The 27,799-nt window shown below is 34.2% G+C and overlaps 1 protein-coding gene across 2 annotated transcripts in view; it reads right to left on the bottom strand.

The window, feature by feature from the left end:
• LOC150104576 (F-box only protein 7-like) overlaps window positions 1–27,799 on the bottom strand; it is a 429,110-nt gene that overhangs the window by 318,460 nt on the left and 82,851 nt on the right. For both annotated transcript variants that reach the window (XM_090395788.1, XM_090395787.1), the window contains exon 5: window positions 23,864–23,950. In XM_090395788.1, the coding sequence (XP_090251914.1) occupies window positions 23,864–23,950 (87 nt within the window). The remainder of the gene's footprint in view (window positions 1–23,863; window positions 23,951–27,799) is intronic.

The following is a 27,799-nucleotide window of genomic DNA, read 5'->3' as shown; positions in this document are numbered from 1 at the left end:
TCTTAACCTTAAATACGAATATAAGGACACTGTTAAAACCTGGGAAAATAAATTTGATGGAAAAAGAACTTGCTATGATGAAATGGGACATTTTAAGTTTGGCTGAAACCCATTGGACAGGAGAAGGAGTTATAAATCTAAATTCAGGAAAACTATTCTACTCAGGGAAAGAGGACAATATACATAGAGAAGGAGTCGCCATTTTAGTGAATAATAGTCTACAAAATGCAGTCATGGCCATAGAACCACATGGCCCAAGAATGATCGCTATCAGATTAAAAGGTAAAAAAAAAAATGTTCACTTTACAAATAAATTAAATTTACCTGACCAGTCACATGAAGATGAAGAAATCGATACCTTTTATGATAAGTTGCAAGATCTAATATACAAGACCAATAAGAAAGATATATTAATAGTGATGGGAGATTTTGCCAAAACTGGGAAGTTCACCCCAGGCATGGAGGATGTTATGGGCAGGTTTGGAGTTGATGACAGAAATGAAAGAGGTGACAGAAGTTTAGAATTTTGTAAAGCAAATAATCTATTTATCTGTAACACCCTTTTTTTTCCATAGACCTTCCCACAAATACACACTGACCTCACCAGATGGTACAACAAAGAACTGTATTGATTACATTCTAATCAAATGCAATTGGAAATCATCAGTGCAAAATGTTAGAACTTTAAAAACTCAAGACTTCGAAACTGACCATGAACTGCTAGCAGCAAAAATTAAACTAAAATTCAAGTATCGTAAATCACGAGCTCCTATCAACAAAGTGGACCTGTCAAAAACTGAAAGAGAAATCTATGCAAGATAATTATCAGACACTAATAGGAAATGAATTTAGAAGATTATCCTATGACAATATAGAAAATACATGGAAGTAAAAAAATTGTTACAAGCACTGCAAGAAACATACTTTGGTACAACACCAAGACCAAATCATGAATGGATAACCCCTGAAATTCTAAATATTTTAGAAGAAAAAAGAACAGCAAAGCATATATTAAATATACAAAATACAGAAGAAAATAAACAACATTATAAGAATCTTAAAAAAAAAAATGACAAAATGTGCATATCTGCTAAAAATAAATGGTTGGAGGAAAACGCAAAACTCTGTGAAGAAGCTAATAAAACAAATGATGATAAAACGGTATACAAAATTATCAAAGAATTAACTAACATCTATAAAGATAAACCATTAACAATGAAAGATAAAAAACAATCTAGAAACTGGGTCAATACAAAATATTAAAATAATTTGGAAGGACTACTATCAAACATTATTTCAAAAAGAACAGGAGGAGGAAAGTATAACAGAAAAGATGATATATGAAAAGGCACCACCCATAACCTCAGTAGAAATTATAAATGCAATAAACCAAATGAAACTTTCAAAAGCTACAGGTAAAGATGAAATATCTATAGAACTATGAAAATATGGTGGCAAGGAAGCCATTAATTTCTTAATGAATTTATTTAATCAAATTCTTTATACTGGAGTAATTCCAACTAACTGGAAAACAGGAATTATTATACCAATTCACAAAAAATAAGACAAAAGAATATGTGAAAATTACAAACCCATAACACTCTTAAGTCATAGTTATAAACTATTCATTCGAATTATACAAAAGACAACACAGGTGACTATTACACTTTTTTTATATAATGTTCATCAAGTAGCTTTATTTTATTGTCCTACATGTTTTGCCAATTTTTTTCTATCGGCATCTTCAGGGAATACCAACTAGTAAACTATATGAAGGTAACAGACTAAGTTATAACTGATGGTTCTAATTCATACAAAAAATTAGTATTGAACGAGACAATGCGCATGTCTCAGGAACGTGATTTAGAAGATTATCCTATGACAATATAGAAAATACATGGAATCGAGGTAAAAAAAATTGTTACAATTTTTTTACCTTGATTCCAATTTTTTTACCTAGGATAATCTTCTAAACTCATGATGTAATTGTCATGAAAAATGTAATTGTCAAATAAAGCTACTTGACAAACATTATATAAAAAAAGTGTAATAGTCTTATAAATAATAGTCAAGAAAAAATTCAACTCAACGACAACACAGGTGCTTACAGAAAAAATCATAGAGGAAAACCAAGCAGGATTCAGGCCACATAGATCCACTATAGACCATATCTTCACCATTAATAATATAGCAGAAAAATATTGGGAATACGTCCTGCCCATATACTGGTGTTTTATAGATTTTAAGCAAGCATTTGATTCAGTTAATAGAAACAAATTGATTACTATCCTAAAAAACATAAAAATGGATTCTGATATTTTAACATTTATTACAAATTATTATGGAGATGCAAAGCTTTTGTTAAAACAAACAACATTAAAACCTTAAACAAAATTTTAAGCAAGCATTTGATTCAGTTAATAGAAACAAATTGATTACTATCCTAAAAAACATAAAAATGGATTCTGATATTTTAACATTTATTACAAATTATTATGGAGATGCCAAAGCTTTTGTTAAAACAAACAACATTAAAACCAAGAATTTAAGAGTCGAGAAAGGTGTAATGCAGGGATGCCCTCTCTCATCTCAACACTTTATCCTCTTCCTAGAAGAAGTCTGTAAAACCATAGCTGATGAACCAGGTGTAAAAATCAATGGTATCAACATTAATCACATAAAATATGCGGATGATATCATTATTTTAGCAGATTCTAAACCACAGCTAGAAAAAACTATTAATGTTTTAAATGACTCCTGTAAAACTTATGGTGTGAAAATAAATCTTCATAAAACAAAAATAATGAAGATAGGTAGAGAAGAAGAAAATATTTCTATAAATCTTGAAAATCACCTGCTGGAACAAGTTAATAAATATGTTTATCTTGACAGTCTTATAATCTAGTAACCTCAACAATATGGAAACAGTAAAACACAGGCTAAACCTAGGTTGGACCAACATGAATAAACTAAACAAAATATGGAAAAATAAAAAAATCCCAATGAATCTAAAATTAAAATTATATAAACAATTATTATCCTAACGGCTACTTATGCTTCAGAAGCCTGGAGATTAACTCAACAACCAATCAAAAAACTTCAAAAAATTGAAGTTTCTTGATTGCAACACAAGACTAATGATCAAGTCAGAACAGATTTAGACTTCCCAGATAATATAATAGACACAATCATTAAGCATCAACTGAGATGGTTTGGTCATATTCAGAGAATGGCCCTCATAGACTCCCATATTTAGCTCTGAATGGATATATCGGAAGAAAAAGACCTAGAGGCAGACCAAGAAGTACTTGGATAAAATTGCTGAAAGAACATTCACATCTATCCAGCTATAGAGTCATGATTGAGATGGCTAAAGATCACGATAAGTGGAGAACCTTTCTTCTTAGTGGACTCAACCTGTTACCATTCAGATGAGATGAGATGAGATGAGATGAGATGAAGCATGAGGTTGAAGAGCTGTTGCATAACCTAAATAAGAATCTGGCAATATGGACACATGAAATATCAACACATATGGTAAAGGAACGCTCAAGCCAAACTGGCTAGGCCCTTGACAACTTTAACTTGCATTTCGGCTCAGGAAAGATCCTAAAGGAAGGAAAAAAATGCATGATCCACTTTACGAGCATAGTGCAAAAAGTAATGTGTCTAACTACCAACCTATCAGTATCTCTGAAGTGGTCGTGAAGATTTTAGAGAAGTTGGTAAAAACATGCATAGAGAAATGGATTGACAGACAAGCTATACTCTGCAAGGAACAGCTTGGATTTACTAAAGATCATGTTTTAACAAGTTGTTCATATTTTATAACAATGTTATGGACGAGTTAGATAAAGGCAATGAATATACTAAGATACTGTTCAATTTTTCAAAGGCATTTGATAGAATATAACATGAAAGACTGTTGCATAAACTGGGAATGGAATATAAATTCTTGATGTGGATAAGTAGATGGCTGATGGACAGTTATCAGAAAATGGCATATGGTGAGTAGGTGTGAATCTGCTAAATTTAAGGTGACTAATTGTGTATCTCAGGGATCAGTCCTTAGACCACTGTTGTTCAATCTATACATTAATGATACTGGGAATCTGAGGAGATGTTCAATTCTTTACTGATGCAAAAATAGGCAGCGCAATCAAGGATGCTACTAATATCTAGCACTTACTGAATGACTTGAACATGCTGGAAATGCAAACAAATGATAATGATTATCAACTTGATGTTAGTAAGCGTAATGTCATTATGCACTTTGGCATGATGACATTTCCAACAAAATATTATGTTGGCAAAATTATTCTACAAGAAATTGATGAGGAAAGTATCTTGGAGTTATGGTGGATAGGAATTTGAAGTTCAAAGTTCACATAACAAAAACTGCAAATACAACACACAGGATAATTCCAATGCTGAAATGAGCACTGACATGTAAGCATAAGTAAGTCATCTTACCTCCTTACAAAAGTCTTGATAAAACTGCACTACTGTGAATGAATAACTGTGCTCCATTTGGTCCCTTGGGATTGGAGGGGATAATTATGCTGTGAAAATGGTTGAAAAAAGAGTACAAAGATTATATCAGGATTATGTGTACCTTATGAGGTGAGAATATGCAGAACCTAGTAAACCAGAGAAAGAGGGGTGATATGAGAGAAGTCCATAAACTTCTGAATGATATTATAGAATATCGTCTGATGAAATTATTTGGGATAATTTCATCAGAGAATAGAAGGGCATTCACAGAAGTTAAGCCTGAATGTGGTTAAGAAAGGGTAAGAGCTAGATTTCTCTTTCACAGAGCAATGAATGGAACAGTTTGCCTGTTGAAGAATGATGAGTGTATCTAGTGTCAATTAGTTTATGAGAAGGAATGTATGCTGGTGTGAATGATGTATGGCCTCCCTTAAGTTATCCTTGCCTCCCTAGAGATCTCAGATAATAATAATAATCTAAGGATGAGTGGATTTTCAAATTATTAAATATTTGGAATTGAGCAGAAGAGATAATATCCCAAGATGTTTGGAGGCTGAAGAAGCTTATGGAAGCATGATGTGTTTTTGCCAAAAACAAAGTCAGCTGGCAAAGGGGAGGGGAATATATATATATATATATAGAGAGAGAGAGAGAGAGAGAGAGAGAGAGAGAGAGAGAGTTTCTAAAATATACAAATATTATTCAAGAAAAACTTTAAAACTTTGGCAACAAGAACAAAGCCTTTGAGACTCAGTAGCAGACTGAAAAAACATCAACTGTTAAGTCAAAGAGGCATGTGGTGAATGGTCACAATGGATAGAAAAATCAGAATCCATGGAACTGAGAAAGTTCAAGGAAAGGAAGAAAGCATACTGAAAGTTTCCAGCAAGTAAGACAGCAATTACTCTGACCAAATACGGAGAAACATATAAGAGAGAGTGAAGGATTTAAAAGTCATGAAAAGAACTCAGTAACAATATAGAAGATAAATATGACAAAATATTCTGGAGGCTATTGAAAAACCATATAAATAGAGGTAAAAGCCCTTTGAAAGGAATCACAAATGATAAAAGTTACATGATAACTTACAATAAAGATATTCTGGGTATCTGGAATAATTAAAAATTGCTAAATGAAATAAGAAGTTATGGCATACAGAAATAAAAAATAAAGAAGACGGATGCAAGCAGGAGCACATATCAATATCAGGGCGCTCATGAGTCAAGCATGCGCACGTGTGTAAGAAAAGCTCTATATTGAGATAAGTATTCTTGGAATAATTAAGTATATATGAGTGTTTGTTTGAGTAAGAGTGGCTGTAAAAGTTGTGTGCTACCATTATTATTAGTGTGGGGGATTTTGTTTTGCTTAAACTTAATTACGAAATCGTTGTTATTATTAGACTTTAGAGTGGTAACCAGCAGATTAAATATGGCAGCAGCCTTTGTCATTCCATGACTTTAATTTAGACTTCAGTCATTTGGTTAAGTGTGAGGTGTGTTATATGTATTCTTTCGATTACATAAATGATTTGTGGATGTTTAGGAAGAATGGAAGGAGGGGTGTATGTGAAGTGTGACCTGAACGAGGAATTGATGAATGCAAATATGAAATTGATGACAGAAAGAGTTAGTAATGTCTCGGGGAAAATGAGTGCACGTTCGAAAGAGAAGGATGGTGTGAAAGAAAGGCAAAAGAATGTTAAAAAATCAGTAAAAAAGAAAATGAGTGATTTTAAAACCATAACGGATGTTAATAACGACGAAAGTGAGGCGAGAGTGGCGGAAGGAAACGAAACTGAGAGAACGAATGAAACTAGAAATGGCATGATGCAGGAATTGAAAGTGGTAAAAATCGAAAGAATGAATGATGAAAATAATAATAGCAAAAGTTGGACGCATATTGGACCGAAAGTACGGATGCACAGAAGGCTGAATGAGAGTGAAAGTGAGAAGAGGGGTGTCAAGAGTTAGAAAATTAGAAAGAGTGAATGACAGAGAGAATGTGACACGAGATTCGAAGTTGAATTGGATGAGGAATAAAATTAAGAAAATTTGGGTAAAAACTCTTAAAACTAATCATGATGGCACGAAAGAGTTAACGAAAGATGAGCGAGTGGCGTTATATGGCAACTCCATTATTAAAGGTGTGCTGGATGATAGGATCACAAGGTATGTTTTCCAGGCAGTAAAATGAGTAGAGTGATTGAGGCATTGGATATGAGGAGGGAGCGAGCAAAGGAGTTTCTAGTTTTAATCAGCACGAATGATTTGACAGAGGACAAAGAGCAAGTCAGAATGGATGTCAGGAGGCTGCTTAGAAGGATAAAAGAGAATAGCTTGACAGGAAGGGTAGTCAGCATTTTGCCTAGGTATAACTGTGGTGAGATGAGGCGGAGAGCAAGGATTATGAATGATATGCTGGCTGAAATGTGTGAGGATATGGGAGTACAGTTTGTTAATGTGTGGAATGAGTTTGAAGGAAGAAGTGAACTGTATGGGAGCGATGGACTGCATTTCAGTGGTTATGGTGTGAATCGCTTGGAGAGACTGCTGCTGGAGGGTAGAGAAGTGAGTAGAGTAAGAGAGAATGAATCAGATCAAGTGGGAAGTGATGTGGAAGAGCAGTAGAGTAAGACAGGAAAAATTGATGAGATGATTATGAATGAGGATGTGAGTGGTATGAGTATAGAAAATGAGAGAATGGGTGTGCAAGAGGAGCAGGGAAATGGGGAGGCTCAGGGTGGACAGGGATGCACAGCGTGAGAAAGGTGGATGCTCCAAGAGGAGGTGAGAGCATGTGTAGACAGTAAAGAAATGGGATGATCTGGGATCGAGAGGAAACAGTCAGAATTGAAAAGGGTTTTAAAATGAATAAGCAGAATGGGAAATGGCCCCAGCAAGCATGGAGAGATCATGTCGAGTGAGTGGTATCAGTGGAACTAGCTGTAGATCCAGAAATGAGCTGTTGTGTTTGTATACAAATGCTACAAGTATATGAAACAAGGCAGATGAAATGGTTGCATTAATTGCATCTGTTCACCCAAAGATTGTCGGAATAAGTGAGACATGGTTGGAAGAGGACGACATCCTGACAGGAATAGAGATGGAAGGGTATGATGTGTTTCATGAGGATTGAAGGGGCAAAAAGGGAGGGGGGCGCTAATGATAGAAAAAGAGTTATGTACATACAAAGTAGAGATGCAAGAGGAAAATAATGCCAGTGGTTTTGAGGCAGTATGGTGTGAGATACAGGTGAATGGAATCAAATACTTGGTTGGATGTTGTTATAGACCAGGTAATGCAGATAGTGGTGATAATGAAATGTATAATCAAATTAGTCAAGCAAATAAGAAAAGGGTGATCATTATGGACGATTTTAATTATGGCAATATAGACTGGAAATAAATAAAATGAGTTTCTTAAGTTTTTGAGGGATAACTACCTCAGACTGTATGTAACAGAGGGCACGTGAGGATTGAGGGTCTTGGATTTGGTCATCTCATCAGAAGATGTAATTATAAATGAGGTTTCCAATCACCCACCAATTGGTGAGAGTGATCATGAGGCGATTACCTGGGTGGTTGCCAGCAGTGTGAGGACCTCTGTGAGAAAAGGGTATATGTGGAACTACAAGGGGGGGGGGGTGTGATTATGAAAAGCGACACAGAGAAAAAAAGGTCGGTAAGGTGCTATTGTTCTAATTTTGCGTGAATGTTCATTAGAAGAAAGAAGATTGCTTACAATTATGAAATTAAGGACTTTATAATAAGGAACTCTGTGGACAGTCACTATTTAGAAAGTTAACCTCGTTTGTGAGTAAGAAGAATTGTTTAGGAGAGATTTTTTGTAACTTGTATGTAACAGAATTAACTTGATGCAATATGAAAGACAGAATTTAGAGTGTCAGTAACATTAGAATGGTTGATAGTTTGTTCTTACGAGTAATACTGTTAGAAGGAATTTAGCTTAACTTATTATCACTGATTTGTATCCCAATGCGTAATTACAGTGCCTTATAAGTTTTAATTAGTTTGAATGTGTTAATCTTTTAGTTCGAGTTTTAGTATTGAACATAATTAAGTGTATGAATTTTGTATTGTGCTTTAGATATTCCAATAAACATGTCATATTTTCCTGAACCTGAGTTGTGCCTGATTACGATTTCAAATTACCACTTATAAAAATAGAATCTGATTTTGGCGGGAAGGATTTAGTGAGTGAATATAAATATAGATTTAGGTCACGACTGCAATAATCCAGATCTATAGGGCAGTTAAGTAAGATATTGGGTAAGAAAGCTAAGAATCTAGTATTGTCTCCCTGAGTAAGGATCTTTTCTACTATAGGATACTGGCTGGCATAGCAAAATATAAATTCGCCAGTATCCAAAGAGGAAACAATCCTAGATATAAAAATAAGATAAAATTAAGTATAAAGATATAAATAAATATAGAACATAGATATAATAATAAGAAACAACTTTTTAACAATGGTGCAGCCGGTAGGATTTTGAATGAAGAAGCTTTAAGTAAGCATAAGGATAGAATTAAGTATAAGTGAAATATAAAAGATAACAGATATAAATTACGAGAAAACAACTTTTTAACACTTCTGATGGATTACCACATATTAAGTTGATAGTCAAACCAGAGTGGATGGGATTGGATATTAGATTAGTGCAATGGATTGGAGACTGGTTATCTGATAGGTATCAGCAACTTGTGTATGGGGGAGAAATATCCCGGAAAAGGAAAGTCACTAGTGGAGTGCCTCAGGGGTTTGTTTTAGAGCCATTACTGTTTAACTTGTATATTAATGATATTAGCGAAGATTTTGATGGAGAGATATTCAGTTGTTTGCAGATGATGCAAAATTGGGACAAACTATGAAGAGTAGAGACGATGTTATGGCCTTACAAAAAGACTTGAATAAATTGAGTAATTGGGCATGGGAAGAAAGGGGGTGCGAGTTCAATGTTGCAAAATGTAAGGTTTTAAAATTTGGGAAACAAAGATGGGATGCGTCAGAGGTGGAGGAAATAAGAGATCTTGGGGTGATAGTGAATAAGGAAATGTATAAAGCTAAGCTTTGATTAGGCCACACATGGACTACTGTGCCCAGATTTGGTCACCTGGTTTTCAAAAGGACAAAGAGATGTTGGAAAGAGTCTAGAGGTGACTGACTGACTAAGGTAGTTTCTGACCTCTGGAATGTTGAATATGAGGAAAGATTGAGAAGATGCAATTTACAGAGTCTAGTGGATAGGAGGAAGAGGGGAGATATGATAGAGACCTACAAATTAGTAAGGGGTTGTAATAGCATCAATGTTGGAGAGGTTCTACAGAAAACAGTGGGAGATCAGGGGAGAACTACAGGTCATTCCTGGAAACTGTATAAAGAGGGTGTGAGCAGGGGCATAAGAAGCAGGTTTTTTTGCACACAGAGTTGTGAATGATTGAAATGCATTCCCTGAGAGTGTGGTCCACAGAGAATTTGAGTGGGTATATAGTGCAGAATGATGAGCTATGTGTATGATAAAAGGACCTCCTAGATGAGTCTTTGACTCCATGGATATTGGGGTAGTAATAATAATAATAATGCTAACTACCAACTATACATGTTTAAAGCGTTTTCAATTGGTTATACTATAAATTAACAATGCCAAGAAAGTATATTCTTGGTTTTTTCATCCTTTATCCAAGTGCAACCAAACCAAATTTGCATGTGAAGTAACTTCATGACTGGGCTACTTGTATATAGAGGCTAATGACTTCACATTAATTGCCTTAGTATCCCATAATGCAAGGCACATATCCTTATGGACAAGTATAATGCTATGCATTATGGGAAGGAACACTACTCAGACCAATTTCAACCTTTCTAGTCACAAAGTTACTTCACGTGCAAACTTTGTTTACTTATACATGGATAAAGGATAAAACCAAGATTTTAATTTTGTGGCATCTTTAATTTATACCAACTATACACTGGAAAACAATCATCAATTAACCTTTTTAGATGTAATAGTTAAAAAACAAGATAATGGAAACATCAAACTTACAATATATCGTAAATCTACAGTTACTAGACGTTATCTTCATTATACATCCAATCATCACTATGCACAGAAACTGAGCGTTATACATATGCTAAAAAACAGAGCCAAAAATATCATCACAAAGGAAACACACATACTTGCTGAGCTTTCCCTTATATCAAAAACTCTATCACAAAATGGCTATCCTCAAAATATAATCAACAAAATTCTCTATAAAAACAACCGCCAGCAACAACCTCGGACGACCCAGTATGTATCTTCCATCATCATACCCTATGATGGATCAGTCTCCACCAAAATAGCAAGAATCATGAGACCCTTTAACCTCAGAGTTGTTTTTAAACCTACCACAACTACAAGACAGTTATTAAGATCCACTAAGGATAGCGTTGCTTTCTACAAATACGCAGGTGTTTATAGCATACCATGTATGTATGGCCTTACCTACATAGGCCAAACTTCAAGAAGCCTAGAAATTCGAAAGACGGAACATGTCGGAGATGTCAATCATAACAAAACAGACACCTCAAGGGTTAGCACATAATTTCTCAACTTCAAACCATTCAATAGATTAGGATAACAGTTCCATGCCATATATCGAAGAATATTTTAGATGTAGAACCTTTAAAGAAACTGCAGTAGTCCAACGAACAGGAAATAATATTAAAAGACGTGGAAAAATCTGTTAAATTCATTTAGTTTAACGAAACTAAATTACGTGAAAAATTATAAAACGCGACTTAACAACAATAACTAAGTCTTCATGCGTGATGTGTGTGATGTCATGCGTGCACTCCAATTTGTCTAACTGTTTTTAAACCGTTACTTCATTCTTTTGTTTTTTTGCATTTAATACTAGCATTACATTCATAGTCTTGACAACGCTAGACAGTTACAGCTAGCGAAACTAGTAGACAATTTGTATAAATGTTTATTAAATCCATGGTCTTAAAAATCAAACAGTTTGTTTCAATTTTAATGAAAAGGACCAAATAACAACTTTCAGTATATATATGAATATTAACTTCAAAACTAAATCATACGTAAAAGATAAACTTTGTGAAGAATAAAATGGCTTACGAAAAAGAGTTTCATGCAATGACACAGCTTTTGCATTAAAAATCTTAATGAGAAAACATTACGAATTCAACAGAGAAGCACACAGAGCATTTGCAGATTACCAGAAAGCCTTTGGCAGAGTCTTAAGGAACAAACTATGGACCATACTCAAGAATCTAAACATTCTAAATCAGCTACTTGGTGCAATAACTAACATATATCAAAACAACCAAACAGCCATAAGAATCGATGAAAAAGTTACAGAACAGAGGGGTCCGTGAAGGATGCCCAATGTTACCACTCTTATTTGATATCTATATAGATGAAACAATAAAGAAATGGAAGAAAAATATAAAACCAGCATTTAAATTGGATTGTGGAAAAATATTTAATACCCTTTTGTTTGCAGATGACCAGATAATGATAGCAAGAAATGAAGATGAACTCCAAAGATCAATATGCTCTTTAAACATAACTGCTAAAAAATTTGGAATGAAATATCCACACAAAAAACAAAAATCATGGCTTTTAAAGGACTATCTCCGGTCAGAAGTAAAATCATGATGGAAAATAAAATGTTAGAACAAATTAACTGCTTCAAATACCTTGGATGTTCTGTATCATATACAAAAGAAGTTGACTGATATAAAAATTTCAAACTTTCTGAAGATAACAGGAATGATCCATAATATTTTCAAACCTAATCAAGCTCAAAAAAAAACATACCAAAATAAGAGTTCATAAAGTTTTGGCAAGACCTTCTACTCTACAGAAAGTGAAGACCATACAAACTGCAGAAGAAAAAAAAACAATAGAAACTGGAGAAATAAAATTACTGTAAAGGACAGCAGGCTAAACTCTCTGGGGCAAAAATAAAATAAAAATAAAAAATAATAAAAAATAGACTCAGTATTGGAGAAAGTATATGAATACCAAAAGAAGTAGATTGAACATATCAAAAGAATGGACAGTTCAAAACTATCCCCAAAAAATACTCTGATACATCCAATTGCAGGATATAGAAGTCAGGGACGACCAAGGAAAAGATGGAATGAGACCAGAACAGGCTAATGGGCCTAAATCCCTGAAAGGATAATGATGATGATCTTATATTCCTATAAATCCTAAATAAGTCTTAGGATACTTTGACTACATTGAATAATGCTGCTGTAACAAATCTGGTATGGAAATCAGCAACAACAACAAAAAAAATTATTATTATTATTACACATTCTGTGGAGTTGGCAGACTCGTCATGGGAGGTTCCTTCAACTGACAGCATATTTATCATACTGAATCTTAAAATCCTTAACACTACCTACATTAGCAACATATTCCAGTAATGCATTCCATTCACTCAGAATTCTGTATGTAAAATATCTACTCTGAACACCCTTCTTCATGGCACTCTTAGATAACCTTCAGCAATGGCTCTTGGTTCTTACCCTCTCACCCTTTACATTTTTTTATTTTCCCCCTCTGGATTAATTTAATAAAATCCCCTCATTAACTTAAATGTCTCTATCACCTCTTTTCCTCTTATCCACAGGACTCTGCAATCCCACAGTCCTTCTACCTCTCTTCATAGCCTGATATTGTCTTAGTCCCTCATCTCTAGGTCCTCTCCAATGTTTCCACATCACAATGAAAAACCAGGTGACCAAATCTGAGCACAATAGTCCAAGTGTGTTAACAACACTAAACAAACTATTTTATATAAAAGTTGTTTATTAACTGGCTTATAGTTTGCTGAATTTCAAATCAGTATCTTCCAAGCATGAAGCAGCATGTTATAGTTTATAGGTAACAATATGTGAAACAATTCGAATGGACAAAAGATTTAGTCTAATTTGGCACCCTCTAATGTTGTAAAAGAAGTATTACAGTTGTGTAGGAATTGATCTTATGATAACAGTCTCCCAAATTTTTGGCAAATTAATGCAACCATACTTGTTTAGGTTAGGAGAATTCTTCACGGTCATGGCCGACTCTAAAAATAACTTTTCTGATCTGTAACAACTTCTAAATAGCACACTGGTTTTCTTCCATGTAATCCTGTGTGAAGGAGTGTCCAAAGCGTGGTCTGCCAATGTCCTGACTTGCCATAATAATGGTAGCAAATGTATATTTTATGTTCTACAAGGCAGATGTTTATTAGATCATCCTGTCAGATGTTTATTAGATCATCCTGTTAGATGTTAATAGATCTTTCTGTCTGTCAACAGTAGGCCAAGTCAAAGTCACAAGGAACTTCATGCACTCCAGGATATGCTAGAAGATGAAGTTTATCCTTAGTAAAGTGGATCAAAGTTGATTCATCCTCTAGCACATCCTGGAGTATATGACGTTCCTTGTGACTTGGCAGACAGGAAGCTCTGTTAACATCTGCCTTGTGCCTTGGAGAACATGAAAAATACATTTGCTACCATTATTATGGCAAGACTGTAAGACCATGCTTTGGACAGCCCTTCACACAGAATAAGAAAAAAAAAAAAGCAATGTGCTATTATAAGTCATTATAGATCAGAAAGATTATTTATAGAGTCAGCCATGCTTATGAAGAATTAATTTAAACTAACTTTAAGTTAGGTTAAATTAATTTAAACAAGTATGCTTACCTGTAATAAACCAAAAATTTGAGAGACTGTTATCTTATGATTGACTTCTACATAGCTGAAATACTTTTTTTACAACATTAGAGGATACCAAAATTAGGACATTAGACTTTTTGTTGGTTACAATTTGAACTGTTTCACTTACTCATTGTCACATATAAACTATAACATGCTGCTTTGTGCTCTGAAGATGTTGATTTGAAATTCAGCAAAATATAAACCAGTTGATAACCATCTTTTTTTATAAAATAGTTCATTTGGTGTTGTTAATACTATTAAAATAAGTTAGGAATAACATTCAACACCTAAGCTTGTCTATTAGAAAGTCCAAGTGTGGTCTGATCAGTGTTTTATAAACTGGCACTACTACCTCCTTATCCTTACATGTATGTTAGTGCACTTCTTATCATAGTGGCACTACGACATGCAGTCTTTGTAATATGCCTTTGAAATATACACTTGAAATATGCCCTCTAAACTTCAGTCTACTGTCAACATCACTTCCAAATCTCATCCACTTAGAGTGCCACTGATATAGTACACAGCCTTATATTTCTGCACTGAAAAATGCAACATCCCACTCCTTTATCAAAGTCAAAAGTCTATTCAAATCTTCCTGAAAGGAATTAACATCAGCAGTGCTATTTATAATTCTCCCCAGTCAGTCAACATGATATATCATTTACAAACAAGTTAAACAGCAGGAGCTCACCACAGATTACCCACCTTTTTTGATACACTGCTCCATCATTCACAAAGTGCTGGTATCACTGGCATTCAGAGAATCAATCACAATTCATCTAAGCAATATATTATTTATTCTTATCCTCTGCTTGTACACCAACTTATCATGTAATAATCTATCAAATGCTTTTGCTGAGTCCAAGAATATCACTGTGTATGATTCTCCTTTATCTAACACACTCATTATCTTATCATAAAATATAAATAAAATAAAATGTAAAAGTAAATTGCTAAAACATGACCTACTCTTTACAAAGTTTCCAAAATTAGGACTTTAGACTTTTTTGTTGGTTACAATTTGAATGTTTCACTTACTCATTGTCATGTATAAATCATAGTATGCTGCTTTGTGCTCTGAAGATGCTGATTTGAAATTCAGCAAAATATAAACCAGCTAATAACCATCATTTTATCCATGCTAGCCATCAAAAAGAATACTATGTTCATCAATCAAATCTTTCATTCTATTCTCAACCCTCCCTAACACCTTGAATACAACTGAGGTTATACAGATTGGTCTATAATTGGAAACTTCTATCCTGAAACTATACTTGTGGAGTGGTGCTATTTTGCCTTCTGTACACTCCTTGGGAACCTTACAAACTACAAGACTTTCACTAAATAACCACTTATACTCTCTCTCTCTCTCTCTAGGACAAAAAAACAAAAAGGATCACAGAAATACATAAATTAAAAATAGCCTCAGTATTGGACAAAATATATGAATAAATACCAAAAGAAGTACATTGAACATATCAAAAGAATGGACAGTTCCAGACTACCAATGACTGGCACACTCCTTAAAAATATGTGGTGTTATGTCGCCCATTCCCACAGCCTTATTAACATTTAACCCAATCAACGCCATATGCAGGTATCCCTTGCTCAACACGGATTTGATTATCATGGCGAAATTAATTGCAGCAATCCCTTGATATATGCGGCGAGAGTTTTGATTAACGTGCCTTTAAATTTACCATGCAAAATCATGCTCATGCCACAAGGCTGCTAGCCTCGTGGTCATCCAAATTCTCTTAATGATCTGTGTGAAAGTTTTATTTTTCCCACCAAATACAATATCATTGTTACAACCTATGGACATGGGAGTCACTGCAACTTTCAAAGCCTTTCTTAAAAAGACATTCTCAAAGGCAGTTGAAACAACAACGAGTGAAAATCATGAAAATCATGCCACGAGGCTGGGAAAATCCCTAGAAAATCACACCACGAGGCTCAGTGCCAGCCAGTTACTTCGCTGCTAGCATTAAGAGTGGGTGCATTACAAGCTCCAGTTGTTCTGTTGTAGGTATTTACAAATTACATTCTTCGTAAATTTTACAGCAACTTGATCATGTCGAAGAATAAGAGCAATCCCACAACCGGGTCATTATGTGAAAAAAAGAAGAGGAAGGTAATTACCTTATATACAAAACTTGATATAATTAAAAGATTTAAACGTAGTAAAAGTAAGATCAGATGCAAATTTGGTTTTAATGAGTCTACAATACAGACTATTTTATCCAAAGCTGATGAGCACTGCGAGCAAGGTAAAGTGGCATCTACATCTGCAAGTATGCAATGCACACGTAACCGGAGTGCTATAATGGTTGAAATGGAAGATCTGTTGATTATTTGGAAGACTACAATCAAAAGAAAATTCCAATTTTTGCCTATAATATCACAGCCAAAGCTCTAAGCCTGTTTTCAAGACTTAAAGACACTAAATATAAAGAAGACAATCAAAATTCACAGCTAGCAAAGGCTGGCTTGAAAATTTTAAATCTAGAGCTGGACTAAAGAATGTGAAAATAACAGGTGAAGCTGCAAGTGCCAATGAAGATGCTGCATTCCACATTTCCTGCTGAACTGCAAAAAATTATTACGATTAATACTTTGGAAGGCATGGGGTGAAAATAGAAATTTTTGAGGAAACCAAAGGATATGATGGGATAAGATCAGGGGTGGGAACCTTTTGACAGTGTGTCGTCTTAGGACTAGTGGGGAAGTGGAGGGTATGTCATGCCGGCTTGGTGTTTCTGTCTTCGGTGTATCTGTATTGTTTCCTGTTGGTGACCTAATTTTTATGTTATGGAGCTTCCAACTCTCAGAGCCGGTGGATCTCCAAGAGTTGGAAGCTCCATAACATAAAAAGTAAGTCATGACTCCTACCACTAGGAAACCACACAAAGATATCAAAGACAGAAACACCATGCCGACATGACATAGCCTCCACTTTCCCCATGAACTCGGAAGACGACGCAATGTAGAAACAGCTTACACCCCGTTACTCCCACCCCGATCTTATCCCATTACCTTTAATAATATAAAAACCCGGGTTTTTCAAAAAGTTCACATATTCCCTTGCCTCACCAATAATTCTCCCACGTCTCTCTACCCCCACATTTTCTAACCTCCCTTTTTTCAGTCATACTTCTTTCCTTTAACTGCAGATAAATGTATATCACCACACTTCAGGATGCCGCTAAATAAGAAGACAGCCAGCAACATCCTACAAAGCAGAGGCATAGTGAGGCTATGGCCAATGTGAGCCGACCATAGGCACTACTTTTACATAGGCACAAAAATTGAGATTTTTAACTGCAAAATATATTATTAAAAAACATTTTTAAAAAAATTGAAAATGATAGAGACAAAAAAAATATTTTTGACATATTTTTATATTTTTGATAATTTACAAAAATACGGCAGTAATTAATTATGTAATATTCGCGCGTAAAATATCTTTGTAAAACACCTCCCACCTTTCCACGTATCTTGTGATGAATTTTATTTCAAGTAATGAAGTAACGATACTCTGCTTCTCCACACTACGCTGATAGTTACACTGCATTTCTAGTCACGTGATAAATTCAAAATAATGCTTCATTAGTTTTTTTTACAGTAATTTTTATGTTAAGTTGAAAAATATACATTTTTTAATCGATTAAAATTGTTTCCATTAAAAATTATAATAAAATAAATAAATAAAAATACTGCACGTAGAAAATAATCCAATAAAATTGAATTGCTTAGGAGCCTTTGAAATACAAAATGCAATTCAAGGAAATTTCCGTCAAAAACAGTCCTCAACAAACAATTAGATCTCTTTCATGCACCTTTCTTAAAATTGCTGGTAACTCAGTTACCAGAAATTTTATGTCAGTCAGTAATCTTATAGCCTTATTGTATAAAGTCTTTAGATATTCTGCCATAATTCCATCCATTCCTTGGGCTTTTCCTGGAATTACCAGTTATTACCGTAACTGGTAATTCCTAATCCGCTAGTTACCCAAAATCTGTGTTTACCTAAGAATTAGTTTAAATAGATGTGAATTGCGAATACACAATTCTTGTACAGTCTTTGATAATGGCCTAACAGCCAAAATATACCAGACAATAAATAAATTTAGTGGAACAAACACCGAGTGTTTTCTTTTGAAAAATCCTCATTTAATTATTTAAATATAAAATAAAAATTTTTGGAAATGACCATATTGTTTATTGTCGATAACTATCAATAGTTTTTTAATTGGCTGCTGTTATATAATGTCGCGATTAACCCTTCCCAACCCTCCCTTAAATTCAGTTGTTACTGCTTGTTACTCAATCACAAAATAGTGAAGAGTATGTTTTAAAAATAATATTACTATTTTGTTTGTGACTTTTTTTTGTTGGTGAATTTTTAAATTCAGGTAAGCTATTTTTTTAATATAATAATATATGTCATTATAGTTTTATTAGTTATATTATATAATTGTTAATTATATCAAATAATAAATTATTAATAAATCATAAAACTATAATTTATACCAACTTGGTATTAAAATACAGTAACAACATGATATCAACAGACACAAAATTCATCACATGCATTAATATTTTTGTATTTTAAATTAGCGCGTAGTACTACGCGGTAATTTAAAATACAAAAATATCAATGCATGTGATAAAATTGGTATTTACACGGTAATTTAAAATAAAAGGTGTTAATGCACAGCAAAAATTTGTTTTAAAAAATTCAACTTTTGTAAATTCAAAATAATTTTTAGAGTTTAAATTCTAATAACCATTATAAGCGCTTAATAATTTCAATAACTATGTATATCATTTTAAAATTACAATAAATTAAATTTTTATTTTTTTGATAAATTTTATGGCATTACGTACGTTCTAATTTTAACTATCTTTCAGCTGAAATGTTCCATAGGGAAAAAAAAAAAGTCTGGTTGGGATTTCAAGAAAGAACGAGACAGGAAACAATTAGAGCTAAGGAGATAACCAAATGCACTTAATCAATGGTTTTAAAAAAAATCAAATGAAGAAGCAGAAACTTCGCAAGCCAGTCCAGGCGATGAATGCGCTGAAGTTAAGACAAAGGAAGATGCATCTGTTAGCATTTTGTTCAAAGAAGAAACAGAAAAATTGCAAGATATTCCAGAAGAAGATGATATTAGTGTTAGTACAGTCAAAAGTACATCTGCTTGTCTTTCAAGCAAAAAAAAAAAGATTCAAATTATGGTAACACAAAACCAATGTTCTAACATGTATGAATTTGTCGAAGACAATTTGGATTTCAATGATCCTATGCATCGGAATGTAAATTCTGCTAATTTTAGAAAGCTACTTGTACTTCATATAAAAATTGTAACATTTATCCACCTTCAGAAGATGGTCGTTCATTTCATAATAAATGGATGTACAGAAAATTACCAAATGGTGAGAAACAATATAGAGAGTGGCTATTTTACTGCAAAGCTAAAAATAGTTTATATTGTTTTCCATGTTTACTATTTTCTAAAAATTCATCATCTTTATTTAGTAAACCAGAATTAGGATTTTCAAAATGGAAACAATTAAATCCATGAATTCCAAATCATAAATCATCAACAGATCACATTAAGTTATATGACCTGGAAAATTTTCGAAAAAAATTTTGAAAAGTAAATCCAGCAGCCTTGACAACAATTTAGAAAAAACAATTATCTGAAGAAATAGAAAAATGGCGATATATTCTTAGAATTATTTTAAAATGTTTGATGTTTTGCGCAACTAACAATTTGCCTTTAAGAGGAAGTAGTGAGAATGATGATAACAGCATTGAAAATTCGAAAAAAAGGAATTTTTCTTAATCTAATACAACTTATCAGTAATTACGATTCTACTTTAAAACTTTCTCTAAGTGAAAGAACCAAAAAACAAGTATCATATTTAAGTCCTAAAATTCAAAATGAAATTTTAATTTTACTAGCCACCGAATTAAGAAATATCATAAGGGATGTTAAAACTGTGAAGTGTTACAGTATAATAGTAGACAGTACACCAGATGTTGCACATAAAGAACAAATTTGCCAGATAATACGTTATGTGAATATTACCAACAAAACTGTTATTATTGAAGAAAAATTTTTAGATTTTATTTCTTTGATAGAAAAGACAGGAGGTGTTGTACCACCTTACTCCAGTCCTGAAGATACTTTCAGGCACAAACTTTGTTTGTTCATACTTGGATAAAGGATTAAACTAAATTTATTATACTCTAACCAAGTGAAAAATAAACTTTCAAAATCTTTCTCTAAATCCAGAGTAATTTAATAAAAAGGTGGCATACCGTTTGGCAACTCCTACAGGTAGAGATGACCTTGCTAATGCTACTGCCTGGTATCTCCACTTGGGCCTGGCTCCCACTGAAGAGACCTCAATAAAGGTCGAAACTAGTCTAGGTAGTGCCCTTCCCTTAATGCATAACATTATACATATCCGCAAGGAGATGTGTTTTGCATTATGGGCGACACTGCGATAGGATTGATGTTAGCTTGCTCCACCTTTGCAACAAGTTGCCAGGTGTTGTACCACCCTACCCCAGTCCTGAAGATACTTTCAGGCGCAAGCTTTGTTTGCTCACACTTGGATAAAGGATTAAACTAAATTAATTATAGTCTAACCAAGTGAAAAATAAACTTTCAAAGGTTATCTATTAAGCGGAATGTCCTTTTCTGAATATCATTAAGAATTCTTAGAGAGGTCTTTGGTATATCATCCCAAATTCGGGAACAATATTCCAAAATTGACTGGATCAGAAACATATAAAGTGTTAGGAGTCAAGAGAAAAAAAAGTAATGTTTTGAATGGAAAAAAACACCAAGCTCTTTAGAAGCTGAGGAGGGTATATATATATACAGTGACCATATTATTTTGGAGAAAATAAATTACAAATCAGAAATTGTTTCATAAAAAAAAAAAAAAAAAAAAAAAACAGGTTGCTTTTATTTGTTTTGCTAAAACTAAAAAGCTTGATAGCATTTATTATAAAATATAAGCATATACATATCATTTTAAACAATCATATTATTACTTAAAAATTTAATTTTGATACTTTTCACAAGAATGAACTTTTTTTAATAAATTAGGTTTTATAAAAATTCAAAAAACTGCATACAGTTCATGTCAAAGTTGCATTTCTTATAAATGTGTGCTTTCAAAGTTTTGAGTTTTAATTGGTTTTTGTCCACTCGTTCAGTATGGACATTAGATCTAATTTACTATTTCAATTCACAAAATAATGGACAAAATGGCCATTTCAGAAAAAAAAAAAAAAAAAAAAAAAAAGGACAGAGCAGCGAATAAAGGATTGTCCTCTTAAATAAAGGACATATGGTCACCATAGGTGTATATATATATATATAATATGTTTGTGCATGATAAACTGGATGTGACAGCCAACCCAAGAAGAGAACAGAAATTGGAACATTATCAAAAGCAAGAGGGAGTAAGGTAGGAGCTTTCTTGTGGTTATTAAGACAGTCCTGAGATTTTATGGCATTGAACTTTACCTAGTTATCTTCACCCTATTTGAAGATGTTGAAGAGATTACTATTTAAGTCACTGATTGATTACTACAGGGTTTCTTGGCAAAGCTGTGAATTGGATTTGTGAGAGAGAGAGAGAGAGAGAGAGAGAGGTCACCGATATAAAGGAGAAAGAGCATGCATGAGAGTAAAGATCCCTGGGACTCGAGCAGTGATGGAAAAATTAGAGGAAGCATTCCACCATGACACGAAATGAACAACCAGTGAGTATATTAACAATCCAATCACAGAGAGCAGGCGGAAGGCATAAAATAGTAGGATGTTTAGGAGGCCTTGATGACAGATAGGACTGAATGCCTTTGAAATATTGAAAGCAATAACAAGGGATTCTTCAAATCATTCCATGGCTTTTGTCCAAAGGCGGGTGAGATTAGCTAGGAGATCTTCTGTAGAATGAGAATGGCAGAATCTGTACAGGTGATCGCGAATTAACTGATGAGCTGTCAGGTAGTGAAGAAGCTTCTTGTTGATAATTACCACCATCACATTTGAAAGTACTGAAGTGAGAGCAATTGGACGATAGTTAGATGGCTGACTTTAGTCTCCCTTGTTGAGTACAGGCTGGATATAGGCTTGCTTCCATGCTGTTGGGCAGATAAGCAATAAATGAGTGTTAATTATAGAGCACAAATTTTGAGCACAACTGGAGGAATGCCATCTGAGCTAGAAGCCTATTAGTATTATTAGTATTGAGATTAATCAGGGATTTCCTGATATCTGTCTGGCAAAAGTTCAGTTGAGGCATGCAGTGGGCTGTTTGTGGCAGTGTGAGAGGTGATTTGCATTGGTCATTCAAGCAAGGCAAGACTTGGAGAAAAAACTGGATACCAAGAGGTCTGTCTTTCCTTGGGTGAGGTTACCATGGTACCATCAGGATACAAGAGAGGTGGGAACAGGGAAGAACAATGGTTACAACAGTCTCGGTGAAGAACTAGCGAACTTGACTGCGAGTTGAGCGGGATGCAAGTTTATTGCATTAGATTCTTATGAAGTCTGTTTTGGATTCATTGATAACTTTTCTATATTTGTTTCAGACTGTTGTGTAAGCCAAAGATTGTCAAAGTGCCTCAAATAAGAAATGCTGCCACCCTTCACAGCAATACAGCACTCACAATGATATTTCATACTGTTTACAATGCTACCCAGAGGCTCAGTTGATAATAGCCACTGTTCCTTCAAAGCTCTCCTAAGACTTTCACAGTTTTGGGAAGGGGGAGGTGATATCAGCAACACATCTACCTAGAGTATCCCAGACATAATAGGATTAAGGTCAGGAGACTTGGATGGCCAGTCCATACACATGATAGTCTCTTCTTGAGGATATTGATCCATGAGCTTCACTCAATGAGGATGAGCATTACTGATTTGTAGGATAAATGTCTCCCCTATTGCACCCACACACACAGATGAACATAGGAGGGTATAAGACCTCGTCTCTATAAGTTTTCATGGTTCCACTGAGAAGCATATACAGGTCAGTGCATTTATCCAATGAGATGCCTCCTCAAAACCATTACAACACCTGCACCATAAATGCCCCTTTCACAAATATTAGAATGAAGGTAATGTGTCCCTGGTTCTCTCCAGATCAGAGCTTGACTAGTATAACTTTGTAGAGCAAATCAGGATTTCTCTGTAAACAATACCAATCCCCTTTGTTCTTGAATCCATTTGAAATGGGCATGGAACCTTGCCCATTTCAAATGTTCCCTCTTGTGAGGACAGGGCACACAGACTACTGGTCACACAGCATACAAACCACCTTTATGAAGCCTTCTGCATAGAGTGGAAGCATATATCAATGTTCCGGTAGCCGAAGCGAGGTCAGATCTTAAATTATGTATTATTTCTTTGCAAACAATCTTAACTCGAGCTGGATCTTTGTCTAAGTTAGCCATTCTCATAATATATTCACTATAAATATTAAAAAGATAGGGCAGCATAATATTATATATATTATATTATATATATATATATTATTTTTGTTTTAAAGAATGAGAACAACTATAAAAAAAATAAACTCACATGAAAAATTGTAATCCTGATCTATGTAGGAAGCAACTTTCAAGTGAAGCTGAAAAGTAATATTATCTTCCCCCAGTTCAATAGTTCCTATATTAGAATAATATAAATCGTAATAGGTTAAAATAATTTTAAATGAAAATAAAAAATAGAAGAAAAGTTAAAAATAATAGAAAAACATTGCCATTATACATAATACATATTCTGCAAAATAAGAAACATCATCATTTTAGAATGTCAAAAAGAAATCTGTAAGCCTGGTTGGCAGAGTAGTTAGTGAATCTGCCCTCAAACCAACAAGCTGCTGGTCTGAATCCCACTTTGGGCATGGACGTTTGTGATTGTCTTTAGGTGAGAGATGTATTTCATTGTTTGGTGTGAGACTACTGCCTTGATTATTGAAAGCCTGAAGTGGCTTGAAAAAGTTCCATGTTTGGTCTCTAGATCAGTATTTGCAGACAATTCCAATAATAATAATAATAATAATATATAAAATTAATAAATAGAAAATGAATTCTTTGCTCACCTACAGCACTTAATGTACTGTAGGTTTATAAATCAAAAGGCTTAGGTGCTGTTGATTATATATATTAGTGTTTCACAGTATAAACAACATCAATAGATAAAAAAATAAATTAATTAATGAGAGGGGTGATGGGTAGAAAGCCAGCAAAATATTAGTTAGTTCAATAAAAAAATTTAAAAATTTTTGGTGTCGTTTATACTGTGTTGTTTAAAATAATAAATTTTTTTTGGTGTTGTTTATATCAGTACTAGGGATTTAAAAAAATCTTTCCTGGGTGGGAACCACATTAAAAAAATGGTATGCATTGAATTGCAAATATCTAAATAATTATTGTTATACGTTTAACAGAAAGAAAAAACTATATGCCTGATTAAGAGCTCAAAACAGTTAAGAAATCCCACATGGCTTCTAAGGAATGTGGAAAACTTCCAAGTGCTTCTGCCCTTTTGTCTAGTCTTCATCTTCCCACAGTTCATCCATCACTCATCAAATTCCTGATATGTACCCTGGTAAGAGGGGGTGAGTACTACATGAAATGTTTATATCATTACCAGCTTCAGTTGACAATTTTCCTCCAAATTAATCTGTTATATGTCAGGACTTCAATACCAAAAGATCTATATTACAGTCTTCTAAGACAATTTGTACTGCATTAATCAACCTAAATCTTAGTCTTTTTCCTACAAGTCTGGCAAAAAAATAAATATAAATAAATAAATAAAAAGTTATTTACTAACTTCCCTCTCCCATTTTGTTCAAGTAAACATACTACTAGGATTAGCTCTCTCAGTTTGTAATTTTAAGATAATAAGAAAATCCTTTCTTATAAGCTTAAAATCGAATATTGGTCCCCAATATTAAAATGATTTTTGGAAGAGAGCAAAGGGTTTGGAGCTTGACATACCTTTGCCTCAAGTTGTCTGGTATTGCACTACCACTTAAGTCCATTCATTCCCCTCGGGGAGGGGGGTAACATATACAGTTGACCCCTGAAGAATGCAGGTTTGAACTGCATGGATCCACTTAAACATGGTTTTTTATGAATAAATATACTGGAAAAATTTTTTGAGATTTGCAATAATTTGAAAAAACTCAGATGAACCACATAGCTAATAAATGTCGAAAAAATTAAGAAAACATTAGGTATGTCATGAGTACATAAAATACATGTAAATACTACTTACTCTATTTTATCATTTACTACCATAAAATATACACAAATCTATTTTAAAAAGTTAATAAATTTATCAAAACTTATGCACACAAACACTTAAGGACCATACAAGGCCATATTTGCAGTTAAGAGAAATGTAAACAAACATAAAGATTCAGTATTAAGTCACAACTGCATAAAATTAACTGTTATTAATTAGTTAAATTAATTAATTAGTATAAAGAAAAAAATTTAAATGCTTCATTCATTAGTGTACGTGCTAGGCAAAGTAATCGTATCAATTACACTAAGCTATCATAAAGCAATCGTATTGCTGCTGCTGCTTCGTTAACAATGCATGAATCATTATACCTGTAAATAAATATAAATTTCTTTTTCACATTTTCTTTTCATTTTTGATGTCTAGTGTTAGTAACATGTATAACATCTACAGTGTTTTGCATCATATAAGACAGTGGTATTCGACCTTTTTTACAACGCGAACTACTTTTCTATAAAAAGTTATTCGGCGATCTACTCTCTTATATAGATCATGTTCCCCCCCACCTGATATCTGATTACGTACAAATAAACAACTAAAAAAAATACACAACTAAAAACTTTATTTGTGTATTTAAAAATTTATTTATCACTTTATTATTTTAATACAACAAAAAAAAAATATATATTATTATTATTATTATTATTACGGGCAACTCCAGGGAGTCATTAGACTCATCGAGGGAGGCCCCAAATCATTTTCATCACAACTATTCGACATTCATACAGTATCTATCATACCTCGCCTTAAACTCATTCACTGTCACAGCATCCACCACAGACTCAGGGAGCGCATTCCACTCATTCACTACTCTAAAAGTAAAGAACCCAGCTCTAACACCTTTACTAACCACACTTTTGCCCAGTTTCCATGGATGTCCCCTAGTCCTCCCACAACCAGCCCTGTTCTCAAAAATATCTTCTGAATTAATTTTATAGAAACCCTTCAGTAATTTGAATGTCTCAATCATATCTCCCCTCCTCCGCCTATCAACCAATTTTTGCAACCCACAAATCCTCAACCTGTTCTCATACGGTTCATTCCACAGACCTGCTATCATCTTGGTCACTCGCCTCTGGATCCTCTCCACCTCCTCCCCATCAAGAAGAAACCTAGGTGACCAAATCTGAGCACAGTAGTCGAGATGAGGTCTTATCAAGACTCGATACAGAGGAACAATAACCTGCTTGTCTCTGCTTGTCAACGTATTCTTCAGCAACCAAGTGATTTGATGAGCTGATTTGGCCACTTTTGCAATGTGTCCCCTAAATTTCAATTCCTTATCCACCAACACTCCTAAATCTCGTGCCTCATCAATTTCCTGGAGCACGGTTCCACCAATGCAGTAAACTGCCTCCCATCTTTTCACCCCAAAATGCATAACCTTACATTTTGCCACATTAAATTGACATCCATTCTCCCTAGCCCAGACCTCCAATCTATCCAAATCATCCTGCAAAATTTTGACGTCGTCTGCATTCACTATTGCCCTACCCAACTTCGCATCATCCGCAAACAAATGAACTGTTCCTCTCAGATCCTTTCCTATATCATTTATGAACAAATTAAACAGCAGTGGTCCAAGAACAGATCCTTGTGGTACACCACTAGTCACAGGCCGTCTTGTGGACTCTACTCCTGAGTAAACCACTCTCTGATATCTCTCCGTCAACCACCCTCCTATCCATCTCACCAACCCTATGTCCATTCCCATATGCTGCAATTTACTGATTAGAATTCCATGTGGTATCCTGTCAAAGGCCTTAGCAAGGTCCAGCAGAATCACTGTAAACCCATTACCCTTATCCAGTTCAGCCGTCACTGTGTTATAATACGTGAGCAAGTTACTGAGGCATGACCTACCCTTCACAAAACCATGCTGTCCCCGATACAGTATCCCATTTTCTTCTATCCAATCTTGTATTTTCCTCTTGACTATTTTCTCTAAGACCTTGATAATGATTCCTGTTATGCTGATTGGCCAGTAATTTTCAACAGCAGCCTTGGAACCACCTTTGTGCAGTGGAACTATTTTCCCCTCTTTCCACCCCCTTGGGACTGACCCAGTCCTGAGGCTCAAATTAAACATAATGGTCAAGGGCACTGACAATTCTTTGGCTGCTTCACGTACGACACGAGCTGGTATACCATCCAATCCCACAGATGTATTGACATTGAGGTTCTGTAATAGACTAGTTA

This window comes from Typopeltis vanoorti, chromosome 7 (genome assembly GCF_054136105.1).
Source record: "Typopeltis vanoorti isolate ZY-2024b chromosome 7, IOZ_Tvanoo_1.0, whole genome shotgun sequence".
In the NCBI taxonomy this organism is placed as follows: domain Eukaryota; kingdom Metazoa; phylum Arthropoda; class Arachnida; order Uropygi; family Thelyphonidae; genus Typopeltis; species Typopeltis vanoorti.
The sequence above is the reverse complement of the archived record's forward strand: the minus strand, read 5'-3'. Positions and strand labels throughout refer to the sequence as shown.